General features: G+C 62.8%; 2 protein-coding genes across 9 annotated transcripts; one reads left to right on the top strand and one right to left on the bottom strand.

Moving 5' to 3' along the window:
* Positions 1–202: 202 nt before the first annotated feature.
* On the bottom strand, positions 203–13824 carry IQANK1 (IQ motif and ankyrin repeat containing 1). Of its 4 annotated transcripts, none has more exons than XR_010159723.1 (5): positions 13426–13824; positions 11740–11828; positions 7737–7826; positions 3171–4778; positions 203–2279 (listed from the first exon to the last, which is right to left on the bottom strand). XR_010159723.1 is itself a non-coding variant. In XM_063817475.1 (4 exons), exons 2-4 carry the CDS (start codon positions 11822–11824, stop codon positions 4471–4473), a joined length of 483 nt encoding a protein of 160 aa, XP_063673545.1. In that variant the 5' UTR covers positions 11825–11828; positions 13426–13824; the 3' UTR covers positions 203–4470. The 4 variants fall into 4 exon arrangements, 1 of the variants encoding a protein (XP_063673545.1); XR_008536953.2 differs by lacking the exons at positions 203–2279; positions 3171–4778; positions 13426–13824 and adding exons at positions 8182–10112; positions 11299–11352; positions 11439–11517 and having other exon boundaries at positions 7751–7826; positions 11740–11821; XR_010159724.1 differs by lacking the exons at positions 203–2279; positions 3171–4778; positions 13426–13824 and adding exons at positions 8182–10112; positions 11299–11349; positions 11439–11517 and having other exon boundaries at positions 7751–7826; positions 11740–11821.
* On the top strand, positions 9446–23725 carry FAM83H (family with sequence similarity 83 member H). Of its 5 annotated transcripts, none has more exons than XM_016960026.4 (5): positions 9446–10033; positions 17050–17511; positions 18325–18489; positions 18557–18681; positions 18924–23725. In XM_016960026.4, the coding sequence occupies exons 1-5, from the start codon at positions 9446–9448 to the stop codon at positions 21724–21726; spliced, it is 4143 nt and encodes a 1380-aa protein (XP_016815515.2). In that variant the 3' UTR covers positions 21727–23725. The 5 variants fall into 5 exon arrangements, with proteins under 5 accessions (XP_016815515.2, XP_016815518.2, XP_016815519.2 ...); XM_016960029.4 differs by lacking the exon at positions 9446–10033 and adding an exon at positions 13843–13954; XM_016960030.4 differs by lacking the exon at positions 9446–10033 and adding an exon at positions 14092–15011.
* Positions 23726–24558: the final 833 nt, after the last annotated feature.

Genomic DNA, 24558 nt, shown 5'->3' with positions numbered 1-24558 from the left:
ATGATGGCACACACCTGTAGTCCCAGCTACTTGGGAGGCTGAGATGGGAGGATGGCTTGAGCTCCAGAGGTCGAGGCTGCAGTGAGCTGGGATTCCACCACTGCACTCCAGCCTGGGTGACAGACTGTGCCCCTGTCCCCTGCTCAAAAAGAAGAGAGTGAGAGAAACCAAAACCAAAATAAACAAGGAACACTCAACAAACTAGAAATAGAAATTTATTCAGCCTGATATAGATCATTTATGAAAAACTAACAGCAAACATCATCCTCAATGGTAAAAGGCTGAAGGATTTTTCTCTAAGGTTAGGAACAAGGCAAAAATGCCTGCTCTTGCCACTCTATTCAGCATAGTGCTGGGAGTTCTAGACAGAGCAGTTAGGCAAGAAAAAGAAATCTAAGGCATCCAAATTGGAAAGGAGGAAGTAAAATTATCTCTGTTTGCCAATGATATGATTTTATATGTATGAATAGAAAACCCTAAAGATTCCACCAAGGGCCAGGTACGGTGGCTCACGCCTTTAATCCCAGCACTTTGGGAGGCCGAGGTGGGAGGATTGCTTGAGGCCAGGAGTTCAAGACTAGCCTGGGCAACATAGTGAGACCCCATCTCTACAAAATAAAAAAATAGCTGGGGCATGGTGCTGTGTGCCTATAGTCCTAGCTACTCAGGAGGCTGAGGTTGGAGCACTGCTTGAGCCCAAGAGTTTGAGGCTGCACTGAGCCATGATCGCTGCACTGAGGCATGATCACAACACTGCACTCCATCCTGGGTGACAGAGAAAGACCCTGTCTCAAACAACAACAATAAGAAATGTATGAATGAGGCTGGGTGTGGTGGCTGAAGCCTGTAATCCCAGCACTTTGGGAGGCTGAGGGCAGATCACCTGAGGTCAGGAATTTGAGACCAGCCTGGGCAACATGATAAAACCCCATCTCTACTAAAAATACAAAAATTAGCTGGGCGTGGTGGCACACACCTGCTATCCCAGCTACTTGGGAGGCTGAGGCAAGAGAATCGCTTGAACCCAGGAGGCGGAGGTTGCAATGAGCCAAGATCGCTCCACTGCACTCCAGCCTGGGCGACAGAGCGAGACTCCATCTCAAAAAGAAAAAAAAAAAAGGAAGAAATGCACGAATGAGTGAACTCCTGGCAGGAGCTCTGTGGTGACTGTCTTCTGTAAGCCCGGGTTGATATTGGGGGAAACAGCCAGGGAACTGATTGCCCTAATATCAACTGGGATGTGGGATTCTGGACGAGGTCAGTAGGGTGTTGCTGACCCAGTGAGTATGATCAGAGACACGTCAGGCTCTGCCAGCCGGACAGCAGCTGCCACAGTCTCTCACCCAGTTTCCAGATTTGAGTGAAATTCAGACTCACAGCTGCCAAACTGAAGAGGAGGCTGGAAGCCCTAGGGCGTGCGGCTCTCCCAATACAAAGCATGCCAACCACTCCCACCAGTTACGCTCCTACTCTGTCCCCAAAGGAGTCTGTGGCCATTTGCCAGGGTTAAGTGTCACCAACATAGAGGGGTACAGAGAGGCTTTTCGAGGACGGGAACATGGTGTGTAGCCGGACACTGACATTGACGCCAGGACTTTGACAAGATCACCACACCCCTCTGTTTACTGAAGTCATGGAAGGCACTGTGGCCCAAGTCCATCTCTAATGGGTCCAGTGGGTCTGTAGGTCTGCCCTGTTTATTGGCATACACATTCTTAGCTGCCGGCTGAATGCTCACATTGGCTCCTTCGCCAGAGGAGTAAGGGTTGTTACGGCAGAAAGAACCAAGTGAGAGCCTGTGGAACTTCCTCCCTCCAGCAAGACAGTGAGCCTGATAGAAGGAGTGCTTTGCTTGAGGAATTGCAGAGGTTAACACCAACATCAGAGACCAGGGAAGCAGGTGTGGTGGTTTCCATCTCCATTAGATTCACCTGCCTGGCCTTTGCAAAAACAAATTAATAACGACCGTGGGTGACGGACTGCAGTCAACTTGAAGAGGCAGCAGGGCCAGTGAGAGCTGCCGCGCCGCGAGCGGTCTTTCTGCCGCAGGAGACCAACGTAGCCTCTGTACTTGGTGTGTGACTAGCATCTTGGCAAATTCTTTCTTCTCAATATCCTCGCTCGGGAGGGCCAGAAGCAGTTCATCTTCACCGGCAGACAGCAGCACTCCTTCCCTGCCTCGTCTTGGGGCTGTGGCTGCTCCTGGGTTTTCTGGTGGGCGGAATAATGTCCCCCAAAGATGTCCACCTCCTGCCCCCTGGAACTTGTGAATACTTGACCTGATTCAGCAAAAAGAGAATGGAGACTGCAGATGAACTAAGGTTGCTAATCAGCGGACCTTAGGCCAGGAAGAACATCCCAGATTACCCGGGGAGATCCAATGCAATCACGAGGGTCCGTGAAAGTGGAAGAGGAGCCAGGCCTGGTGGCTCACGCCTGTAATCCCAGCACTTTGGGAGGCTGAGACGGGCGGATCACGAGGTCAAGAGATCGAGACCATCCTGGCCAACATGGTGAAACCCTGTCTCTACTAAAAACACAAAAACTAGCTGGGTGTGGTGGTGGGCGCCTGTAGTCCCAGCTACTCAGGAGGCTGAGGCAGGAGAATTGCCTGAACCTGGGAGGCGGAGGTAGCAGTGAGCCAAGCCCCAGTGCACTCCAGCCTGGCAACAGAGCGAAACTCCATCTCAAAAAAAAAAAGAAAAAGAACCCAATAAGTATTCAGAAACTAAAAACTACAATATATGAAACTAATGTTTCTGATCTCACTTATCTGTAAATGGCAGCATAACTATTCACACAACAAAATCATTTTTTAAATATACACTATGAGGCAGATGTCGTTTCAGTCACTTCTGAAGCAGGCTTCGTGGCCTGGTGTTAAATGTCCTGCCAGATCTACGAAAGTTCAGCTTAAAGAACACACCCAACACGATACATTTCCAAGTGCAATCGTAATTCCACTGAGCAAACGAGGAGGGGACACATGTCTAAATGCTAAACAAAGATGCATTCTCGAGGTGTTCCATCTTATCAGCAAAATCCAGACTGGAAGACTCAAGTCAAACAGCCCAAGTCCTTGAGAAGAAAAATTGAAAAGACGAAAAAAAGATGGAGAAAAACCCATACAGTTATACTGAAAGAGGCTTGCCAGACGTGGGAGCACACACCTGTAGTCCCAGCTACTCAGGCTGAGGCAGGAGGATCACTTAAGCCCAGCAGTTGGAGGCTGCAGTGAGCTAGGGTTACACCTGGGAATAGCCCCTGAACTCCAGCCTGGGCAAGACAGCTGACCCTGTCTCAAAAAAACAAAACGGAACAAAACAAAAACCCAAACCAAAAATAGTGGAAGAGGGAGGCAGAAGTGGGGAGCCAGAGGAAAGGAAACCCACAGCACGGCTGGCTTTCCTCGACGTCAGCCTGGCGAGGCCGTGCCCGGTGGCCACCCTGCAGAGCTGGTAGATGTGGTGGCTGCTATAGCAGCAACGGGACACAGGCACAGGGCCCCCCCATCTCCTGGGCATCTCAATGGTCCCAGGAGTTCTGGGGGGTGGGGGATAAAGCACCCGGTGAAGGGGTCCATAGATCTAGGCTGTGCCAGGACACTGTAGGGCAAAAGATAGATTCTGGCACCTGTGCCTCCGTCCAGCAAGAAAGACCCCGTGCTTGCCAGGCCCCTTAGCACCGTGACAGCAGCACAGGCCATGTTTGGGACCATCCCCAGTGTGGCCCAGGGCTGCTGGCTAAGGTGAAAGTAGCCAGGCTGCTTGGACCACACTGTCTGGTTGGAGGATCCCGTGTGCAGGAGGTAGGGTGGGTGTGTATCCTCTGGCAGGCCCCCCTGTGGAGCCTTCCGCAGGTTTCTGGGGCTGTGGGGCTCAGCCACACCTTCCTGGTGGAGGCTATTCTTCTTTTGGAAAGCAGCTCCTGGAACGCTGCCTTCCCAGGCTGGGTTTCCCAGCTCCACATCACACCCTTGGGCAGCCCAGCAGCCATCTATTGCGTGATGGAAAAGGTGTTTGTGGTGTTTGTGGGGCCCAGCCCAGATGACACAGGCGAGTCCCGGGGCCCAAGTGTCTACATCGCATTCGCCCCTTTTGCAGCTCAGATGCCTCCTGGGGAGGGCACCAATGCAGAGGAAAGGCTGGGAAAGGCTCCCACACCAACTCCAGCCTGACCGCCCCCCCCGGCACGCTGTAGTCCCAAGCAGGGAGATCCTGGCGGGCAGCAGCAAGGGACAGCCCCCGGGGGGCACCTCATCACCCACTTCCTGTGGGTGGGAAGAGTCACTCGAGCGCTGTGTATCACTGACTCCGGACACCAGTGAGGGCTGGGCTGGCCCTCCAGGGCCTGAAGTGAACAAGCCCCGGACAGTGGTGATGCGGACAGCTGGGAAAGGCTGGGGGTGGGTCTGTGAGGAGCAGGGAACACCAAGCTCAAAGGGAGGTTCTGCATCCTGTGAGGACGCTCCTAGAGAGAGTCGGCCGCAGCGAGGGCACAGACAGGCTCGTGGACGTCAGCCAGCAGGCCCCGGGGCAGAGTGGCATGGGGGCAGGAATGGTGCCTACGCCAACGGCATGAGCTCATTTTCCAAGACGGATCTAGAGCAGGTCCCACCCACGCAGAACAAGCCCTCTTTACAGACCACCAGACGTGGGGAGAGCAGGGCTGCAGGCCGAGAAGAGGAGGCTGGGGAAGGCGTGCTCTGTCTGGATGGACTTCCTGGAATAGCCTCGAGTGCAAAAATAGCGTGTCCATGTGATGGCGACCAGGTGTCCCTGCGGCACAGAAAGCGCTGAGTCAGCGGCATGGACTCCTCCTAAGGCACGTCAGCTGGGTGGCCACGGCTGTGGGCTGGAGCCTAGCACGCCCTCCACGCTAAGTGCCTAGCCCTGAGCCCGCCATCTGGAGGCAGGGCAGTTTCACTTCACACCTGCTGCTCTCAAGGGACACAGTCTGTTCTGCCTGAAATAGACTCCCAGGCACATGTGTAGAACCCCCCTGCCAACCCCACCTGTGCGGTCCTAGCAGCCCCGGCAGCCCTAGCACGTGTAGAATCCCCCCTGCCAACCTCACCTGTGCGGTCCTAGCACCCCCAGCAGCCCTAGCACATGTGTAGAATCCCCGCTGCCAACCCCACCTGTGCGGTCCTAGCACCCCCAGCAGCCCTAGCACATGTGTAGAATCCCCCCTGCCAACCCCACCTGTGCGGTCCTAGCAGCCCCGGCAGCCCTAGCACGTGTAGAATCCCCGCTGCCAACCCCACCTGTGCGGTCCTAGCAGCCCCGGCAGCCCTAGCACATGTGTAGAATCCCCCCTGCCAACCCCACCTGTGCGGTCCTAGCAGCCCCGGCAGCCCTAGCACATGTGTAGAATCCCCCCTGCCAACCCCACCTGTGCGGTCCTAGCAGCCCCGGCAGCCCTAGCACATGTGTAGAATCCCCCCTGCCAACCCCACCTGTGCGGTCCTAGCAGCCCCGGCAGCCCTAGCACATGTGTAGAACCCCCCCTGCCAACCCCACCTGTGCGGTCCTAGCAGCCCCGGCAGCCCTAGCACATGTGTAGAACCCCCCTGCCAACCCCACCTGTGCAGTCCTAGCAGCCCCGGCAGCCCTAGCACGTGTAGAATCCCCCCTGCCAACCCCACCTGTGCGGTCCTAGCACCCCCGGCAGCCCTAGCACATGTGTAGAATCCCCGCTGCCAACCCCACCTGTGCGGTCCTAGCAGCCCCGGCAGCCCTAGCACATGTGTAGAATCCCCCCTGCCAACCCCACCTGTGCGGTCCTAGCAGCCCCGGCAGCCCTAGCACATGTGTAGAATCCCCCCTGCCAACCCCACCTGTGCGGTCCTAGCAGCCCCGGCAGCCCTAGCACATGTGTAGAATCCCCCCTGCCAACCCCACCTGTGCGGTCCTAGCAGCCCCGGCAGCCCTAGCACATGTGTAGAACCCCCCCTGCCAACCCCACCTGTGCGGTCCTAGCAGCCCCGGCAGCCCTAGCACATGTGTAGAACCCCCCTGCCAACCCCACCTGTGCAGTCCTAGCAGCCCCGGCAGCCCTAGCACGTGTAGAATCCCCCCTGCCAACCCCACCTGTGCGGTCCTAGCACCCCCGGCAGCCCTAGCACATGTGTAGAATCCCCGCTGCCAACCCCACCTGTGCGGTCCTAGCACCCCCGGCAGCCCTGCTTCTGAGCTGGAAACCCACTTTGTAGCAAAAAGAGGCACCATGGCAGGGGTCATGGGGCTCCCTGTGTCTTGGTGTCGCTTTCTCCAGGTGCAGGCTCCTGATGGGAAGGCCTGAGGGTCAGGGTGGCCAGGATGCAGCTCCTGGCTCTGTGGCCTGCAGTTTGAGTTTCCCTCGACAAGATGGAGCTCCCTGGTCCTGTCTGCCCCACACCCCGCAGAGTGGCTGAGGCCCCAAGACGCCTAGCCAGTGAGGCGAGGCTGTCCTGGAGGAAGGCTAGGAGTCCACCTCAAACTACAGAAAGCAAAATGGGGGCGTCCCTGCCTTTCCCTGACACTGAGAGCAGAAGAGCGGCCTCTTGGTTTCCCACCAGGAGCCTGCACCTGGAAAAAGTGACACCCAGACACAGGAATGATTGGAGACGGTCCCGGGCAGAGCCTCGGTGCTGGCCTTCAGTGACAGAAGGGACATCCTCCCCAGAGTTCCCTAGGGTCCGGCCTTGCTTGTGTTCCGTGCTTCCTCTCATAGCTGCCTCTTGCCAAGGCCAAATCCCCAGCTACTGGACACGCTCCACCGCTGACATACCACGGGGCCTTCCGCGGAGGTGCTCCCGCACCCCTGAGGCTCTTATCAAACAACTGCCACTACTCCCGTCCTCAGGACAGGGTCAGGCTCCTTATCCTGACACCTGGGGCGGGGTGGTGGGGTACACAGGCGATCAGGCGATGGGCGGTGCCGGGCCTGGGCTGGGGAGGACAGGTGGCTGCTGGTGCCAGGCCTGCATCTGGAGGCTGCGGCCAGCATGGCCCATGCCCAGCAGGGGCGCACCAGGGTCAGACCTGATGTGGCCGCGAGTCCCCGTCGGCTCCGCGGAGAGGAGCCCAGGGAAGAGCAGGCGGAACCGTGGGTGAGGCAGTCCCGCGGCACCAGCGCAGAAGCAGGAGGGCAGGCAGCGGCGAGGACAGAATGAGCAGTGAGGGAGGCAGCGGGTGCGTGGAGACCGACGACGAGTTCGCGTTGGGAGGCGCTGCTGAGCCTCAGGGCGGTATCGGGCCCGGAGGAAGGTTTGAGCGGCCGACACCGGTCGGGAACAGCGCAGGGTCGGAGCTGCAGAGCCTGAGAAGGCGATCCGGGCCCAAGGCGACGCGCAGGGCCCCGTTTCCTGCCACCTGAGGGCGGCGCGCGCGGGGCGGGCACGACGCGGCGGACCCGGGATGGAGGCGGCCCCGACCCCCGCGAGGGCGAGTGGCGCAGGGTAGGATCTTCCCGAGAGGCCACGCACCCGGGCGGCGGGCAGGTGGAGCACCAGGAGGTGGGCGAGAGCGGGGCGCGGCGGGAGGGGCTCGGGCGTGTCGCGGGCCTGCGCCGAGCGCTCACAGGTGCGCGTACACGCGCACTCCCACACGTGCACGCACCTGCACACGCGCACAAGCACATGTGTACATGACACGCAAGCGCGCGCCCACACTGAGCGTGTCCCGGCCCAGGGCACCCCCCTGCCAACAGCTCACCCGGTCACCCACAGCGGCGCGGGACGTGCGGGCTCTCACCTGTGGGGGCCTGTGGGCTGTCAGCCGACGCGGGCTCCCTCGCCTGCCGGCCCGCTTTCCTCTGCGGCGGGCGGTTCTCCCCGGGCTTCCCTAAGGGAAAACTACCGTCAGTGAGCTTGGGATGAGAGACCCCCATCCCCATTAGCCTCAAGAGACACTTATGGGGCACCGAAAGGGCCGTGCGTCCTGGCAGACAGGGAGCCCCCCACCCGGGCCTCCTCCCGAGGGAAGCACACGGACAACCTTAAGGAGCACGGGCTCCTCCAGCAGCACATACTCCACTGCACAGGGGGCCTCAGGGAGGCACAGGCGACAGCCAGCCAGCAGGAAGGCACCTGGGCTCTTGTGGGCCCAAGGATGGGCAGGTGGTGCCTCTGCTAGAAGGACCCTGTGGGCTGGCAGTGCCGCCTGCTGGCCCTGCCCCACCCCTGACACTGTCCCCCACCTTGTGCCACGTCCATCCCCCAGGCCCTTCCGGTCTGTGTGTGTCCAATTCGGCACTCCCCTGGCAGGTGGCTGTCCCTCTGCTCCTGAGCTTCTGGGACTAGGACTGAACAGGAGCAGGAGCACTGCTTCAGGCAGGGTTGCGCCAGGCAAACCAGTCTGGCCAGTGTGGCTGAGCCGGCTGGGATGGGGCCCTGGGCGTGGGTGTGAGTCAGCAGCCCCGGGCTGGGGAAACGCTAGGGAGGAGGCCACCTGGAGCCCACCCTCCCAACAAGAAGCCCAGAGGATGCCGGCATTTGGGGCTAGCCCTGCACCCCCACCTCCAGCCCGGAGACCCAAAGGCAGCTCTGATCCAGTCAGGCCCTTGTTGCAGTACAGTGCAGGACAGCCAGCCCCCAGCGAGGATGGCACCAAGAGCCCCCGCCCCACCTCCATGACCGCCAGGACTTTCCTCGGGGCCCCACATCAGTTCACAAAGTGCCACGCAGGGCTTTGAGGGCCCAGTCTCTCCAGCCAGCCGCAGTGCAGTGGCCCGAACCCTGCCCTAGCTCCCACTGCGTCCCTGGGTCCTTTGTCTCCACCAAACCCCAGCGGGGCTCCTGTGGGCATGCTAGCTGCCCTGGAGCCCTCCAGAGTGCATGGGCTACGGGTTCCCATGGCCAGCTGGGCTCAGGTTGTCTGTGGCCAGGGAGGGTCTGGGCCCTGAGGGTCAGTGCGACCAGGATGCAGCTCCTGGCCCTGTGGCCTGCAGTTTGAGTTTCCCTCGACCAGCTGTGGGACCGGGGGAGCCGGGATGGGGCGGGGGCGGGGGGCATTGGTGCCGCCCAGGGCAGGACCAGGCACGCCCGTTGCTGCGCACAGCAGGCACCCTGGCTGCTGCGCTGCCTCCTCCAGCTTCTCAGCCTCCCTCCCAGTCTCGCCAGCAGGGCCCGTGGCCTGTAAAGCCCCGTGCCGCCGTGTCAGCGCGTCAGTCAGCCTCTCAGCCCAGGCGAGCCACCGCGCCGCGGAGTCCCTATAAACTCCCTGGCGTGGCCCGGCCCCACTGAGTGGGGTCAGTGAGGCCCATAGGCAGAGCCAGAGTCCTGAGCTGCGGTGCTGCTCCAGCAAGGGGCAGGACCTGGAACAGGGGGCCAAGCCTGGCGTGGGAGCACACAGCCACTGTGGCCTCCAGGGACGCCCTCTGAGCTGGCCTGAGGCCGGCTGGTCCATGAGCCAGGGCCCCTGAGGAGCAGACACCTGGTGAAGGAGGCGCTGGATCCAGGGCCATGTCTGGGAAACGAAGTCGAGTTCGCAAACCCCGGGCCAGGAGGGCAGGCAGGGCCCAGCCGGCAGCTGGGCAGCAGGGCCCTGAGGTCGAGCCCCCGCCCCCCACCCCAGGGGGCCCTCAGGGTGAAGCGGGGGTGGCCCCTACAGGGCACGTGACCAGCATCGAGCCAGCACCTCAGGGACACCCCAGGGTGGCCAGGCCAGAGCAGCCACAGGCAGCCTCGAGACCGGTGCCGGCCACTGCTCCGGGGTCTGAGCTGGTGCTGGTCCTTGCTGGGCACATGGAAGGCTGTGGAGCAGGGGACCCCATGCCGGCCCTGGGCCCCGAACTGCTGAGGCTCCATGAGGTCCAGCTGTGCCTGGCCCAGGAGCAGCTGCTGCTGGAGGACCGGTGGCGGCAGGTCCAGCTGCAGATGCAGCTGTGGCGGGAGGAGCAGCTGTGGCTGCAGCAGCTACAGGAGGAGCAGCTGTGGCTGCAGCAGCTACAGGAGGAGCAGGCCTGGGTACACGTGGAGGGGCTGCAGCTGGCCGTGGCCCTGGAGCAGCTCCGGAGTGAGGGCTTCGAAGCACTGCAGACCCAAGGCCAGGTAAGGCCTGGATGGGGTGGCGGGAGGGGTCCCGGACTGTTGTGTTGGTGCGGTGGCCACTGCAGCAACCTAGGGATGCCTGTGGAGGCCCAGGAAGCCAGGCTGGATGTAGGGTATCTGTGGGCCCATCTTTACATCTGCCAAGTGAAGCCGGTGCCCGCCACACAGGGCACTGCAAGACCAAGGGACAGCAAGCCTGCCCAGGCTGGCCCAATGCTTGGTGGAAATGGGCACTGAGGGCAGATACTTGTTCAGGGACAGAGGTGTCCCTGCAGCAGACCCAGGCATGCTGGGCCAGAGCTGTCCAGGGCAGTGTATGGCATGCGGTGCAGGGCGAAGGCCTGGGTGTGCAGTCAGTAGGTAGCAGAACTGAAGAGAACAGCCCCCACCCCTGCAACCCAGTTTCCTGGCTGCCTTGCTGGTCCGCCTGCCCTGCCCCCCGTTTATTGGAGTGCAGTGTACTCAGGGCTAGAGATTGCGGAAGCAGCATGCGGCACCTGTGCCCATTATCCTCATTCCAGGAGGGCGGCTGGCCTCAGACGCAGCTGGGGCTATTTTGGGGAACTAGGATCTAACCCCAGCCTGGCGTGGAGGAGCGGTCACCATCATCCCACCTGCTCCTGTGAATCTGGGAGCTCTCTGGCATCCAGGGGTGTTAGGCCAGGCCCACTCTAAGCAGAGGGGCAGTCTGGGGAGCAGGATGGGGTGCTCTCTTAGCAATCACAGACCCCAGTGCAGGCCTGGGTGCTGAAGGACCCCAGATTTGCAGCCTGGAATGTGTTCACAGCCAGCATAGAGAATAAATGGGAGTTGGAGCAAGGGAGTGACAACAATGAAGGCGGGGCTGGGTGGGGGAGGGTACTGGGGGAAGACTCCTTCCTGACCCACAGGAAAACCCAGCCCAGGTGAGCTGTCACCATCCAACCTGGAAGTGACTATGGAGAAGGTGACTGGGAGCAAAGCCACAGGCAGAGGGCAGCACAGGATGGCCCAGATGGAGCAGAGAGTCAGAGAACACATGCTTAGACTGAGAATCCCCAACTTGGACTCGAACCCTCCTGTTTCAAAACCCATTTTTGGCCATCTAGGCGCCTCCCACTGGCTCCTGCCCCCTTCCCACCTCCATGGGTTCCAAAGCTGGGCTTCTCTGAGTGCTACCCCTAGGCCCCCACCCCAACCCCAGGGGTATAAGATTCAGGCTTGGCCGGGCATGTGGCTCAAGCCGGTAATCCCAGCACTTTGAGAGGCCGAGGCGGGCGGATCACCTGAGGTCAGGAATTCGAGACCAGCCTGGTCAATGTGGCGAAACCCCGTCTCTACTAAAACAAAAACACAAAAATTAGCAGGGCGTGGTGGCGCACGTCCATAATCCCAGCTACTCGGGAGGCTGAAGCACAAGACTCACTTGGACCCAGGAGGCGGAGGTTGCAGTGAGTAGGGATTGCGCCATTGCACTCGACTGGGTGACAAGAGCAAGACTCCATCTCAAAAAAAAAAAAAAAAAATAGATTCAGGCTCAAGGTCTGAGATGAATGAATGGGCTCTGAACCCTCAGTCAATCACGCCTAATCCCAACTCGGAGGTCCCCTAAAAGCCACTCTTGGAAGAAGGGCTCTCCTCAGAGGGGGTGTCTCTCGGCGGCCACAGAAGGCCTCACAGGTCAGTGTCTGGGTGACAGTGCTCTGGAGGTCAGAGGGTGCACTTACCAGCAGCAGCTCTCGTCTTGGGCCCAGGGTGGAGCGTCTGCCACTTCCCAGCTGCAGCTTTGGGTCTCCCCTTCTTACTGTCCATTCTCCTGGGGGGTGGGTAGGGAAGGACCAGGGAGAGGGTGCTCAGAGTGGCAGAGGGCAGGGGCAGTGGCAGTGGCACACCATGGGGGCCTGAGTGGATGACAACAGGAACATGGGATCCCCTGAGGTTTCCCAGCTGGTGTCCTGTCTGCCTGCCCGCCCCGGGTGTGTGCCCAGAAACTTGAGCCGGGATGCCTGGCAAGAGCACTTGGCCACCTCCCGTCCCCCCGGCCGTGGCTTGCCTGCCCCTCCGCCCCAGGCTCAGCCCATCCTGCCGGGCGCAGGATCTGGAGTCCAGCACTCTTCTCCCTGCCCCAAGCTGCTGGGTTGCCAGTGGGCCGGTCTTTGTTCTCGTCGTAATCATGAGCACGGCCCTCTCTACTGAAGCCTCCATGCCTCTCCACTGCCCTGGGAACCCAGCCCACCCCTGAGCCTGCTCCCCAGCCCACCCAAGGCACTCACCCCTCCACACCCTCAGACCTTATGTGGTCCCGGCTCTGGCAGATGGTGGTGTCAGGCCCTGGAGCAATACCCCTCTCCCTAGTCCACACAGCTGACCCCCAAGTTCATTTCCCTGGGAGGCTCCTCCTGCCTGCCCCAGCCTGTCCGGGTCCTCCCCGGTGCCCCATGCCCCTCACCCGCTGCAGCACAGTTGCCTGGGCACCGGTCTGACCCCCCACCCATGTTTCCAGCATGCTGGTACCAGTGGGGTGGCACTGAGTGTTTGGGGAAAGAACAAATGAAACTGGGACTGACCCTGAAAACAGAAAATAGGATCACATGGCAAGAGAGACAAAGAGAAAGGCGACTGATGACCGTCAGAAAGGGTTGAGGCAGGGCCAGTCCTTGGGGTGGGAGTGGCAGGGGCGAGGGGTGGTGGTTTGGACAGATGATCCAGTGTAGGGCAGGGCCTAAGAGGGGGAGGGGCCCTAAGTGAGGGCCTGAGGGGGACCTGGGGGACTGGAGCACCCAGGGGCAGCTCGGGGTGGTGTGTGGGGGTTGCTGTGTACATGGGGGGGCGTCTGGTATGAGGCTTGGTGTGCACACTGGGTCCCTTGTCCGTTGGGGCTTGGTTTTTGCAGAGTCCCTGTGTGTACACAGGGTTCCGTATGTGAGGGAAGTCCCCTGTGCTCTCAGAGTCAGTGTGAATATGGCATCCCCTGTTTGTGTGTGGGGTTGGTGTCTGAGGAATCTCATATGCAGGTGGGGTTCCCTAGGTGTGCGGATGTCAGCGTGTTTGTGGGTGACTGGCATGGGCAGGACTCGGTGTGCTTGTGGCTTCTGTCTTCCTGAGGAGTCTCCTGTGCTTGGGGGTTGGTGTACATGAGGCACAGGTCATTCGGGGTCCGCATGTGCATGGGGGGGGGGTCACTGCGGCAGAGTCCCCTACAAGTGTGGGCATCGGTATGAGAGGATGAGGGAGAAGGATGGGGGACCCCAGGTACTTGTGGGCATCAGTGTGTGTGGTGTGGGCGGGGTCCTCCTCTACGTGTGGGGCGCTGGTGCGGTGGGAGACCGGTGTGTGGTGAGGGGATCCCCTGTGCTCTCGGGGCTCCCAGACCCGGCCCCGCCCGGGGCTCGACGCCGCCCCACCGTCCTCACCTGTCGCACCTGCCTCCCCCAACTCGGCGAGGAGGCCAGAGCTCCGCCCCTGGCGTCGGGCTGGCTCGTTTCCTAGCGACTGAGCCGGAACTTCCGAGTCACCCCGACTTCCGGGGCGAGGGTCAAGGGTCAGGCTGGGAACTTTGAGCCTTGGGTCAACAGTTGGGCTCCCGGGGGTCGGGGTCTTTGAAGTGCGGGCCTCACGGTCTCCGGCGGCGCTGGGCCGGGGTCTCCGGGCGCGCGGCCGCAGGGCACGGGCGGGTCGGGGCGCGGGCCGGGGGCGCGGGCTGGGGCTGGCGGCGGGCGCGGGGCGCAGGAATGCGGGCGCGCCGCGGGTGGGGCTGCCCCGCCCCCAGGTGCTGCCCGGGCAGGCAGGAGGCAGGAGCGACGGGCGGGGCGGGGGCGGGCGCGTGAATCAGGCCGGGCGGGCCGCGGCAGGGAGTGGCTGCCGGACCGACCGGACCGCGAGGCCGCTGGGCGGCGGTCGGCTCCTGCTGCCCCTGTGCCGAGACCCCGCGCACCTGGCCAGGTAGGGCCCCCCTCCCCCGGCCCGAGCGGGGCGGGGCGAGGCGGGGGGCGGGCGCCCCTTGGCGCGGTCCCACTTGGGCTACCCTTGCGCCCACACCTGGGCCGGGGCCGCGCGACCCAGAGAGGGGCGGTGGGAGTGGAGCGGGGCCGGGGTGGCGGGGCCGGGGTCGCGGGGCTGCTCGGACAGGGGGCGCCGCTGTGCGGATATGGACGCGAGCGCCCCCGCACGACGCCGGCCCGAAAAGAGCCGAGGGGGAAGGGGCCCGGGATCCGGGTCGAGCCTGCCCGGCCGTCCCGACTCGCTCCCGCCCTCGCGGCCTAGCTGGAGTCTGGGCGCTGGGCACGGCCTGGACCCTTCCCTGGGGACGCCCGCCCGGGCCGCCGTGGACTGGGGTGGTGGCCAGGGTGCGGCCTGGATCCCCGCGTGGCGAGCAGGGCGAGTGATGGGAGTGCTGCCCCTCGCGCCCACGTTCCTGGGCTGGGGTGGGCGGATAGGGCACCCAGCCGCCGCAGCCGCGAGCTCGTAGGGTGCACTGACCCCGTTGGGGGCTGGGGTGCCCACTCCGCAAGTTATCACTGAGCGACTTCCGGTCTGTGAGCCCCGTCCTCCGCACCCCACCTTTCCGCCGCCTAGAGCCTCCGCGCCCTCCTGCGCCCATCGGAACTCGGCACAGGTTCACCCCACTTTGTGTAGGAACTCCAGATCCTTCCATGGGGTCCTCCTTCCAGATACTCAGGAACCCCACTTCCTGCCAGGGTGGAGAGGATGGGGTCCTTGAAGGCCAGCTGAGGGCTCAGACTTCCAGTCAGAGGTCAGGGGTCAGCAACAGGAGTGGATTCGTGCTGAGTCATTGCCCATGGGTGGGTTCCGCGCCCTCCCTCCCTTGGGCAGACGTTTGGTAGGCAAATGTGTGGGCATGCAGGCCACTGCGGTGCTCCATCTTGGGCTCGGGAGTGGCTGCGGCCCCGTCCATAGCCCAGGAGACACGTACCCATGAAAGGAGACAACGTGAGGAATGAAGCCGTTGGAGGTCTGAGCATCACCCTGTGAGGACGAGGCATGTCTGCTGGGAGGGCTCCTGGCCACGGGGGCTTCCACCGTCCGGATGGTCCCTGCCCCCATTACACACAGCCTGGAGCCTGGACACTGAAATCCAAAGGGACAGTGGGGGTCCTTTCTAGAGTGTCCCCCCAGTGTCGGGAAGTACCCTCAAACAACATCAGCAGGGTTGTTCCCCCTGCCCTGTATGGTCAGACACCGCCCCTACAGACAGGCTGGCAATGGTGAGTGGGCGCCTCGGCCCAGCCAGACAGGCCTACACCTCACCCCCATGTGGTCAGCCTCGATCTGCCCCTGGCACAACCAGAACGGTGTGCCCTAACCAGCCCCATATGTCAACCATGAGGACGGTGCCCCAACAAAGAAATGTTGGGACAGCTTCTCCCAAGCCGGTTGGCATCTAGGGCTGTTGAGTGGCACCTGGTATTTCCCATGTCCCAACTCCATGTCACCCCCAGGGGCACCAGGCAGGATGGCTGCCTCCTGACCCCAACATTCTCAGCCAAGTGGCTCCGGCTAGCACCCATGTAGTCCAGCTGGCCGGCATCCATCCTGTCAGCGCCCAGGGGCACGCTCCTCTGGGCACCTTCCTAGCCAGGGCCAACATTCAGGAACCTGTGTGCTAGGCGGGGACAGGTGTCCTGCCTCCCTCCCCAACCCGAGGAGCAGTGGGATGGACTGAGCAGTCCCTAGGGCTCTCCTTCCAGGGAGAGGTACCCAGGTAGCTCGGTGACCCTGTGTGCGTGGGCCCTGGGCGCTCCCCATCTGACACCTTTCTGGAGAGGCCAGGCCCCCTGCAGGGACCCTTTGGAGAACAGAGTGGGCTGTGGGGCAGCCAAGCATGGATGGTGGTGGCGAGCCCAGGACCTGGAAAGGTCCCTGCTGCCCTGGATGGGGGCGGGTGGGGACAGGACTCTGAGCAAGTGGAGAGCCAGATTTGGGCGATGTGGAGTGCAGGCCCTGCAGGGCCCTGTGGGCACCAAGGGGCTGTGGCCCAGGGAGGTTTTATCTGAGAGGGACAGTGACAAGAAAGAGGTCAAAGGTGGGCCAAGGGAAGGAGGGGGCGCTGGGAGACAGGGACAGAGTCTAGGGATCAGTGTTCCAGGACTGGGCCGTCATAGAATGGGCTGTGGGAACCCAATTGTGAAACCCTGAGGATGGGGAGGAGGTGTGGCCCGGGACTATGTGTGGGGCTTAAGGTTGCCATTCCAGGAGGAGGCTAGTCACAGCCCTGTTTGCTGCGCTCACCTTGGGCTAGGCGTGGTGTCATGTGGACCCTCAGCTGTGTTGTGCAGTAGAGGTAGGCCAGAGAGGTGCAGTGACCTACCCACGGTCTCCCAGGCAGTCAGAGACGGACACATGGGCAGCATGGGCGGCACCAGCTTGTCCAGTAGGCACAGTGCCAGGGGTCCGCGAATGTCTTAAAATAAGAAAAAAGTGAATATTATAATGATGAATGCAGCCTGGATTGTTTGTCTTTAAGCCAACAGTCATAAAATATTTGGGGGGGGGGGGTTCGTTTTATTTTTATTTTTTGTAGTGATGCGGTCTCACTCTGTCACCCAGGCAGGAGTGCAGTGTCACAATCATAATTCACAGCAGCCTCCAACTCCTGGGCTCAAACAATCCTTCTGTCTCAGCTTCCCAAGTGGCTGGGACTATGTGTGCACGCCACCATGCCTGCCTAATGTTTAAAATTTTTTGTAGAGATGGGGTCTTGCTGTGTTGCCCAGGCTGGTTTCAAACTCCTGGCTTCAAGCAGTCCTCCTGCCTCAGCCTCCCAGAGAAAGGAGAGACAGGGCTGGGATACCTGTGCCCCAGCCCTCTGCCAGTGTCCCCTCAGCTAGGGGCATCCTAGGGTCTGGGTTGCTCTCTGTGAGCCTGGCTCGGCTGGTGCCCTGGAAGGCCTCCTGGGCATGGGCTAAACTCCAGCCTACCCAAGTCACGGACGGCCCTTTCCACAGCGTGTCCATGCTGGAGGGCAGGAGTGGTCCCAGTGCCCCCACCCCTAGTCATGTGTCTCCCTGCTCCTCCAGGCCCCTGGCCCCAACATGGCCCGTCGCTCTCAGAGCTCCTCGCAGGGGGACAACCCGCTGGCACCCGGGTACCTGCCGCCTCACTACAAAGAGTACTACCGCCTGGCGGTGGATGCACTGGCCGAGGGTGGCTCGGAGGCCTACAGCCGCTTCCTCGCTACCGAGGGGGCACCAGACTTCCTGTGCCCTGAAGAGCTGGAACATGTGAGCCGACACCTTCGGCCTCCGCAGTATGTTACCCGAGAGCCACCCGAAGGCAGCCTTCTCGACGTGGACATGGATGGCTCCTCGGGTACATACTGGCCGGTGAACTCAGACCAGGCCGTGCCTGAGCTTGATCTGGGCTGGCCTCTGACCTTCGGCTTCCAGGGCACCGAGGTGACCACCTTGGTGCAGCCACCGCCCCCCGACAGCCCCAGTATCAAGGATGAGGCCCGCAGGATGATCCGTTCTGCCCAGCAGGTGCGCCATCTTGGGCTTGAGGGTAGTGGGGGAGGGGCCTGGGCTAGAGGCACGGGGGTGGAGGAGACGCATGAGCATGATCAGCTTGTGGGGTGAGCCCTGAGCTCCAGCTGGAGTGGGGGTCCCTGGCAAAGATCTTCAGGGCTGCCAGGTCTCGGTCATCAGGGGCTGCAGGCTCTGCACAGGTCTGCTTGCCTGTGGTCATGGCCAGTGCCCAGAAACTCGGGGGCTCTGGGGATGGGTGGGCACCCCACCAGCCTGGGTTCATTGTTCAGATAATTACCTCTCATCCTGCCCGGTGGCCCTTGGCCAGCTGAGGGCTTCTAACCCTCACCAAACAGCTAGCAGACGGCGGAGGGTGCTGTTAAACCATAGCGACTGAGGCATGAGGTCCAGACGCTAAAGGCTTGTGACTTTCTCCCCTGCCCAGGGCAACAACCCCGTCCCAGGGCAGAACTGGAGCCTGGCACTTGGCCCTGACAGCTGCCCTGGAATGGGGGCAGCTCAGCCGTCTGTAGGGTGGAGGGAATTGAGGGGCCCTTGCCGTGCCCCAACCTGGCCCACCCTCATCCAGGGTTCTCTGCCCTGCACCTGCCTCGGTTTCCCCCTTATGGCCAGCCGTTCCACACCTCTTCTGTTTGGTCCCTTCTTCCTGCCCATCTTCCCAGACGTGGCCCCAACTCCCTAGGATGGACTAGCTTGTTTCACAGTGGTTGTGGGTGATCCAGACACCTCCCTGGTGTGGAGGGGAGGCTGGACAACGGTGTGGGGACAGCAGGGGCCTGTCCTCTCCGTCCTGACCCGCCCCTGCAGGTGGTGGCCGTGGTGATGGATATGTTCACTGATGTGGACCTGCTCAGCGAAGTGCTGGAGGCCGCGGCCCGTCGGGTTCCAGTCTACATCCTGCTGGATGAGATGAACGCGCAGCACTTCCTGGATATGGCCGACAAGTGCCGTGTCAACCTGCACCACGTGGATGTGAGTTCCCGGGAGTGGGAGATTGGGGAGGACCCGTGGGAGAGATCTGACTCCCCTCCCTCCCCAGTTCCTGCGCGTACGGACTGTGGCGGGCCCCACCTACTACTGCCGCACTGGGAAGTCCTTCAAGGGCCACGTCAAGGAGAAGTTCCTGCTGGTGGACTGTGCCGTGGTGATGAGTGGGAGCTACAGGTGCGCCCGCGGGGCTCCCTCACCCCCTTCTCTGGGGCCTCCTCCTGTAGCCCCAGCACCCCCTTTCCACACCAGGGCCCTCCTCGCCAGGGGCCCTTGTCCTGTAGACCCCTGCACAGCCCAGCCGGGCCCAGGTCCTTGCAGACCTCACATCCCTGCGTCCTCCCCGCCCCACCCGCTGCCCACGGGGCTGCAGTGCCCTCGCTCCAGCTCGGTTTGACTCTGGCCCTGACCCCCCACAGCTTCATGTGGTCCTTTGAGAAGATCCACCGCAGCCTGGCGCACGTGTTCCAAGGAGAGCTGGTCTCCAGCTTCGACGAGGAGTTCCGCATCCTCTTCGCGCAGTCCGAGCCGCTTGTGCCCTCGGCCGCGGCCCTGGCCCGCATGGACGCCTATGCCCTGGCTCCGTATGCCGGGACCGGGCCTCTCGTGGGCGTCCCTGGGGTCGGGGCGCCAACCCCCTTCTCCTTCCCTAAACGAGCGCACCTCCTGTTCCCGCCGCCCCGGGAAGAGGGCCTGGGCTTCCCCTCCTTCCTCGACCCGGACCGCCACTTCCTGTCGGCCTTCCGCCGGGAGGAGCCGCCGCGGATGCCGGGGGGCGCGCTGGAACCGCACGCGGGGCTGCGGCCGCTCTCGCGGCGCCTGGAGGCCGAGGCCGGGCCGGCTGGGGAGCTCGCGGGCGCGCGGGGCTTCTTCCAGGCGCGGCACCTAGAGATGGACGCCTTCAAGCGGCACAGCTTCGCGACCGAGGGCGCGGGCGCCGTGGAGAACTTCGCGGCCGCGCGGCAGGTGTCGCGGCAGACGTTCCTCAGCCACGGCGACGACTTCCGCTTCCAGACCAGCCACTTCCACCGTGACCAGCTCTACCAGCAGCAGTACCAGTGGGACCCGCAGCTCGCGCCGGCGCGCCCGCAAGGCCTGTTCGAGAAGCTTCGCGGGGGCCGCGCGGGTTTCGCGGACCCGGATGACTTCACCCTGGGCGCCGGGCCCCGCTTCCCGGAGCTCGGACCCGACGGGCACCAGCGGCTGGACTACGTGCCGTCCAGTGCGTCCCGCGAGGTGCGCCACGGCTCGGACCCCGCCTTCGGGCCCGGACCCCGCGGCCTGGAGCCCAGCGGAGCCCCGCGCCCCAACCTGACCCAGCGCTTCCCATGCCAGGCCGCGGCGAGGCCGGGCCCAGACCCCGCTCCCGAGGCGGAGCCGGAGCGCAGGGGCGGGCCCGAGGGGCGGGCAGGGCTGCGGCGCTGGCGCTTGGCCTCCTACTTGAGCGGTTGCCACGGCGAGGATGGGGGCGACGACGGCCTGCCGGCGCCCATGGAAGCGGAGGCTTACGAAGACGACGTGCTGGCTCCCGGGGGCCGGGCACCTGCCGGCGACCTGCTCCCCTCGGCCTTCCGCGTCCCAGCGGCCTTCCCCACCAAGGTCCCGGTGCCAGACTCGGGCAGCGGCGGCAACGGCCCAGAGCGCGAGGGCCCGGAGGAGCCTGGCCTGGCCAAGCAGGACTCATTCCGCTCGCGCCTGAACCCCCTGGTCCAGCGCAGCTCCAGGCTGCGCTCCTCGCTCATCTTCAGCACGTCACAGGCCGAGGGCGCGGCCGGGGCTGCGGCGGCCACTGAGAAGGTGCAGCTGCTGCACAAGGAGCAGACGGTCAGCGAGACGCTGGGGCCCGGCGGAGAGGCCGTGCGCTCCGCGGCTTCCACCAAGGTGGCGGAGCTGCTGGAGAAGTACAAGGGCCCTGCCCGTGATCCCGGCGGCGGCGCGGGCGCCATCACCGTTGCCAGCCACAGCAAGGCCGTCGTGTCCCAGGCGTGGCGGGAAGAGGTGGCAGCCCCAGGTGCCGTGGGGGGCGAGCGCCGCAGCCTCGAGAGCTGCCTGCTGGACCTGCGCGACTCCTTTGCACAGCAGCTGCACCAGGAGGCGGAGCGGCAGCCGGGAGCCGCGTCGCTCACCGCGGCACAGCTGCTCGACACACTGGGCCGGAGCGGCTCCGACCGCCTGCCTTCCCGCTTCCTCTCTGCCCAGGGCCACTCAACCTCCCCGCAAGGGCTGGACAGCCCTCTGCCGCTGGAAGGGTCCGGAGCGCACCAGGTGCTCCATAATGAGTCAAAAGAGAGTCCCACCTCGGCTTACCCTGAGCGGAAGGGGAGCCCCACGCCTGGGTTTTCCACTCGAAGAGGAAGTCCAACTACAGGATTTATCGAGCAGAAGGGGAGCCCCACCTCAGCCTACCCCGAGCGCAGGGGTAGTCCGGTGCCCCCCGTGCCGGAGCGCAGGAGCAGTCCGGTGCCCCCCGTGCCGGAGCGCAGGGGCAGCCTCACTCTTACCATCTCCGGGGAGTCCCCGAAGGCCGGGCCCGCGGAGGAGGGGCCGAGCGGCCCCATGGAAGTCCTGCGCAAAGGCTCCTTGCGTCTTAGGCAGCTGCTGAGCCCCAAGGGCGAGCGGCGCATGGAGGATGAGGGTGGCTTCCCAGTGCCGCAGGAGAATGGCCAACCCGAGAGCCCGCGGCGTCTGTCACTGGGCCGGGGTGACAGCACGGAGGCTGCCACAGAAGAGCGGGGTCCGCGGGCGCGCCTGTCCTCAGCCACGGCCAACGCCTTGTACAGCAGCAACCTTCGGGATGACACGAAGGCCATTCTGGAGCAGATCAGTGCCCACGGCCAGAAGCACCGTGCGGTCCCTGCCCCGAGCCCCGGCCCGACCCACAACAGCCCCGAGCTAGGCCGTCCACCGGCTGCTGGCGTCCTGGCCCCAGATATGTCTGACAAGGACAAGTGTTCAGCCATCTTCCGCTCGGACAGCTTGGGGACCCAGGGCCGGCTGAGCCGCACGCTGCCAGCCAGCGCGGAGGAGCGCGATCGGCTGCTGCGCCGCATGGAGAGCATGCGCAAGGAGAAGCGCGTGTACAGCCGCTTCGAGGTCTTCTGCAAGAAGGAGGAGGCCAGCAGCCCTGGGGCAGGGGAAGGCCCCGCGGAGGAGGGCACCAGGGACAGCAAGGTGGGCAAGTTCGTGCCCAAGATCCTGGGCACGTTCAAAGGCAAGAAGTAAGTCTTCTGGCCTGGCAACCCAGGCCAGGGTGCCCGCATCGCTGCCCCGGTCATCCAGAAGCCCCGCGGAACAGAGAGCCCTGCTCATGTGCTTGAGCAGCGGCTGTCAGGCCACGGCCGCTTGGGGCTTGGCTGAGTGCGCCAGACCTCGGCTCCACTGGAGGCTCACCTGGCAGCTGCCGTCTCTGCCCCCTGGCCTCCCCAACGCTGGGGCTGCACCCCTCACCACCAGTGCCTTTCTCCCCTCAGCACCTTCATCTCTGCACCGTCAGCCTTGCGTGGCACAGCGTCTGGCTCCGCCATCTCTTTGTGCCTCAGTCCCCACCCCCCCCCCTTTATTTTTTTGAGACCTGGGGCTGGAGTGCAGTTGAGCGGTCTGGGCTCACTGCAACCTCTGCCTCCCGGGTTCCAGTGATTCTCCTGCCTTAGCCTCCTGAGTAGCTGGGATTACAGGTGTATGCTACCACGCCCAGGGAGTTTTTGTATTTTTAGTAGAGACAGGGTTTCACTATGTTGGCGAGGCTGGTCTCCAATTCCTGGCCTCAAATGATCCGCCCGCTTCAGCCTCCCAAAGTGGGGGGATTACAGGCGTGAGCCGTGCACCCCGCTAAGTCCCCTATCCTCTTGCAAGGGTCTCGCCTCTGTGCCTCAACTCCCCATTCTCTGGGCCCTTCTCCTCCTCAGGGCCTCCTGTTCTCAGGGCCTCCCCCCTCCCCGCTCCCTCCCTCTCTCAGGGTCTCCTCCCTCCCTCCCCCTCCCCCCCCGTCTCCCCCCTCCCCCCCACGGTCTCCCCCGTCCTCAGGGCTTCACTTCCTTTCCTACTTGGATTCTCCCGCTCGCTGCCTCCCAGCATCTTTTTTGGAGGCCCAACTCTTGCTGTGGGGAAGACTGGGCTGGCTGCGGGCAGTTTGCAAGGGGTGGGTGGGGCGGGGGTGGAGCTGGACCAGAAGATGCCCCTTGGAGTGGCAAGGAAGCTGGACAGGGCAGGCCTCTGGGGACCGGACACAGGGAAGCCCGAAGGGGCGCCTTGGCCAGGTCTGCCGTCTCCTCCAGCGAGGCTCTGGCCAGCACTGGGTGAGAGTGGGGAGGGGGCACTGGCCTTTGCAGCACAGTAAAACATGGTCCAGACAACCTGTGGCCCCGGCCTCATGAGCACCCCCTGCACAGGCCCAGCCCAAGCCAGGCGCTAGAAGGGCTGGTTGTGGAGTGCTTATCCTTGACAGGTATGGGGCCAGGTGAGGGCAGGGGACAAGGTGCAGCTGAGGCCGAGCCCAACTAGGTCCTGGGCACCCCTGCAGGTGGGAGTGGTCCTTGTCCTCCTGGTATCCAGCAGACACCCCCTCTCCCCACCAGCCCCATTCTCAGGTCCTTTCCTCTTTGTCACCAACACCAAGAATCTGTCCAGGGTTCTTGACTTATCTTTTATCTCTTTTCACCCCTAGAGAGGAATTGCAATTGACTCAGAATGACACATTTTGGCACCACGTGTGTAGAAAGCCCCCACTGTTAGATGCTAGCCTCGTGAAATTCATGTTTCTGTATTCTCCTATTTCTTTTCAAAAACTAATTTTTTTTTAGTGTAATAAATCCTAAGAGGGAACTGATTTAAGAAACAAGGCCGCCAAACAAAGGCAGCAGTTCCGACTCCAGCAGCTGGGAAAGGAAGGAAAGTGACCCTGCTTTCACTGCTGGACAGCCCACTGGTTACCAAAACCACCGCGCAAGTCGGGATGACAGCAGGGACTTCTGGCCAGGTGGAAAAGGTGCCTGGAAGCGGGATGCACCTGTGCGTCTCTTGGCCATGATGTTCTTGTGGGCATGTTATTCTTGGTGCTGCCTGGGGTGTTGCTGAGTGGACAGGCTCTCCAGCTGGAGTCCATGGAGAGGCCAGAGGCTGGCGGCCCTGCCTGGGCCTTCGGAGCCTCCTGCCTGCACCCTCCACCTCTTCCAAACCATGATGTGGCACATTTTGGTGTTAATAAAACACAACACACAAAATATTCTAGCACGTTCCCCAGTGTGTATAATCGCCCAGTTACATCCTGCAGCCTTTAACCACGTGGCCTCCCAGATTTCCCCTGTGGACCCACCACCCACCCCTGTGGGGGGCACTAAAGACCCCCCAGCTCCACTTCCAAGGCCCACCTTGGCCTCCCCAACTTCACGCTGCTCTCCTGTCCCTGTCCCCGATGCCCCCTGTGCAGGCACACTCCTGGGTGCCCACCTGCGATTCCCCACTCAGCAGCCCCACCACACACTGCCCAGCCTGAGGCCAAGCCTCCAACCCTGCAGCCCCGTGGCCTCTCTGCAGCTTCCTCTCCCACAGCCTCTCTGTCCTGCTTGTTCAGCACCCTGGGCCTGCGCCTTGGGCTTTCGAAGCTCAACAAGCAGCTCCCTCGGCAGCCCCCTCAGGAAACAGCCCCTGGGCTGGGTCTCTGATTGGCTCACCGCTTCCTCGGGCCCTCCCGATCCGTCCTCCGCCTCCTCCAACCTTCTCCCAAACCCAGCCTCCCTTTCTGAGTCTCTTGCAGGTGCCTGGTCCAGCACCAGGGCAGCGCCAGCTCTCACCTTCTGCTCAGCTCCCCCACCCACATCTTGTCCTTCCCCGCCCTCCCCCATCGTGGCAATGGCTTCCACAACCCAGCAGCGCCCCTCTCCTGGCAGCCCAACACCGACCACAGCACAGGCCGCACCCTTCAAACTGTGAGCTCCTCCGGCCTATGAGCTTCCCAGACTGTGAGCCTGGCAGCCCAACCCCGCCACCGACAGCACAGGCCGCGCCCTTTAGACTGTGAGCTCCTCCAGCCTGTGAGCTTTCCAGCTGCCTCCCTGT

This window comes from Pan troglodytes, chromosome 7, assembly GCF_028858775.2.
Source record: "Pan troglodytes isolate AG18354 chromosome 7, NHGRI_mPanTro3-v2.0_pri, whole genome shotgun sequence".
In the NCBI taxonomy this organism is placed as follows: Eukaryota; Metazoa; Chordata; class Mammalia; order Primates; family Hominidae; genus Pan; species Pan troglodytes.
This window is presented reverse-complemented; position numbering and strand designations above follow the sequence as displayed.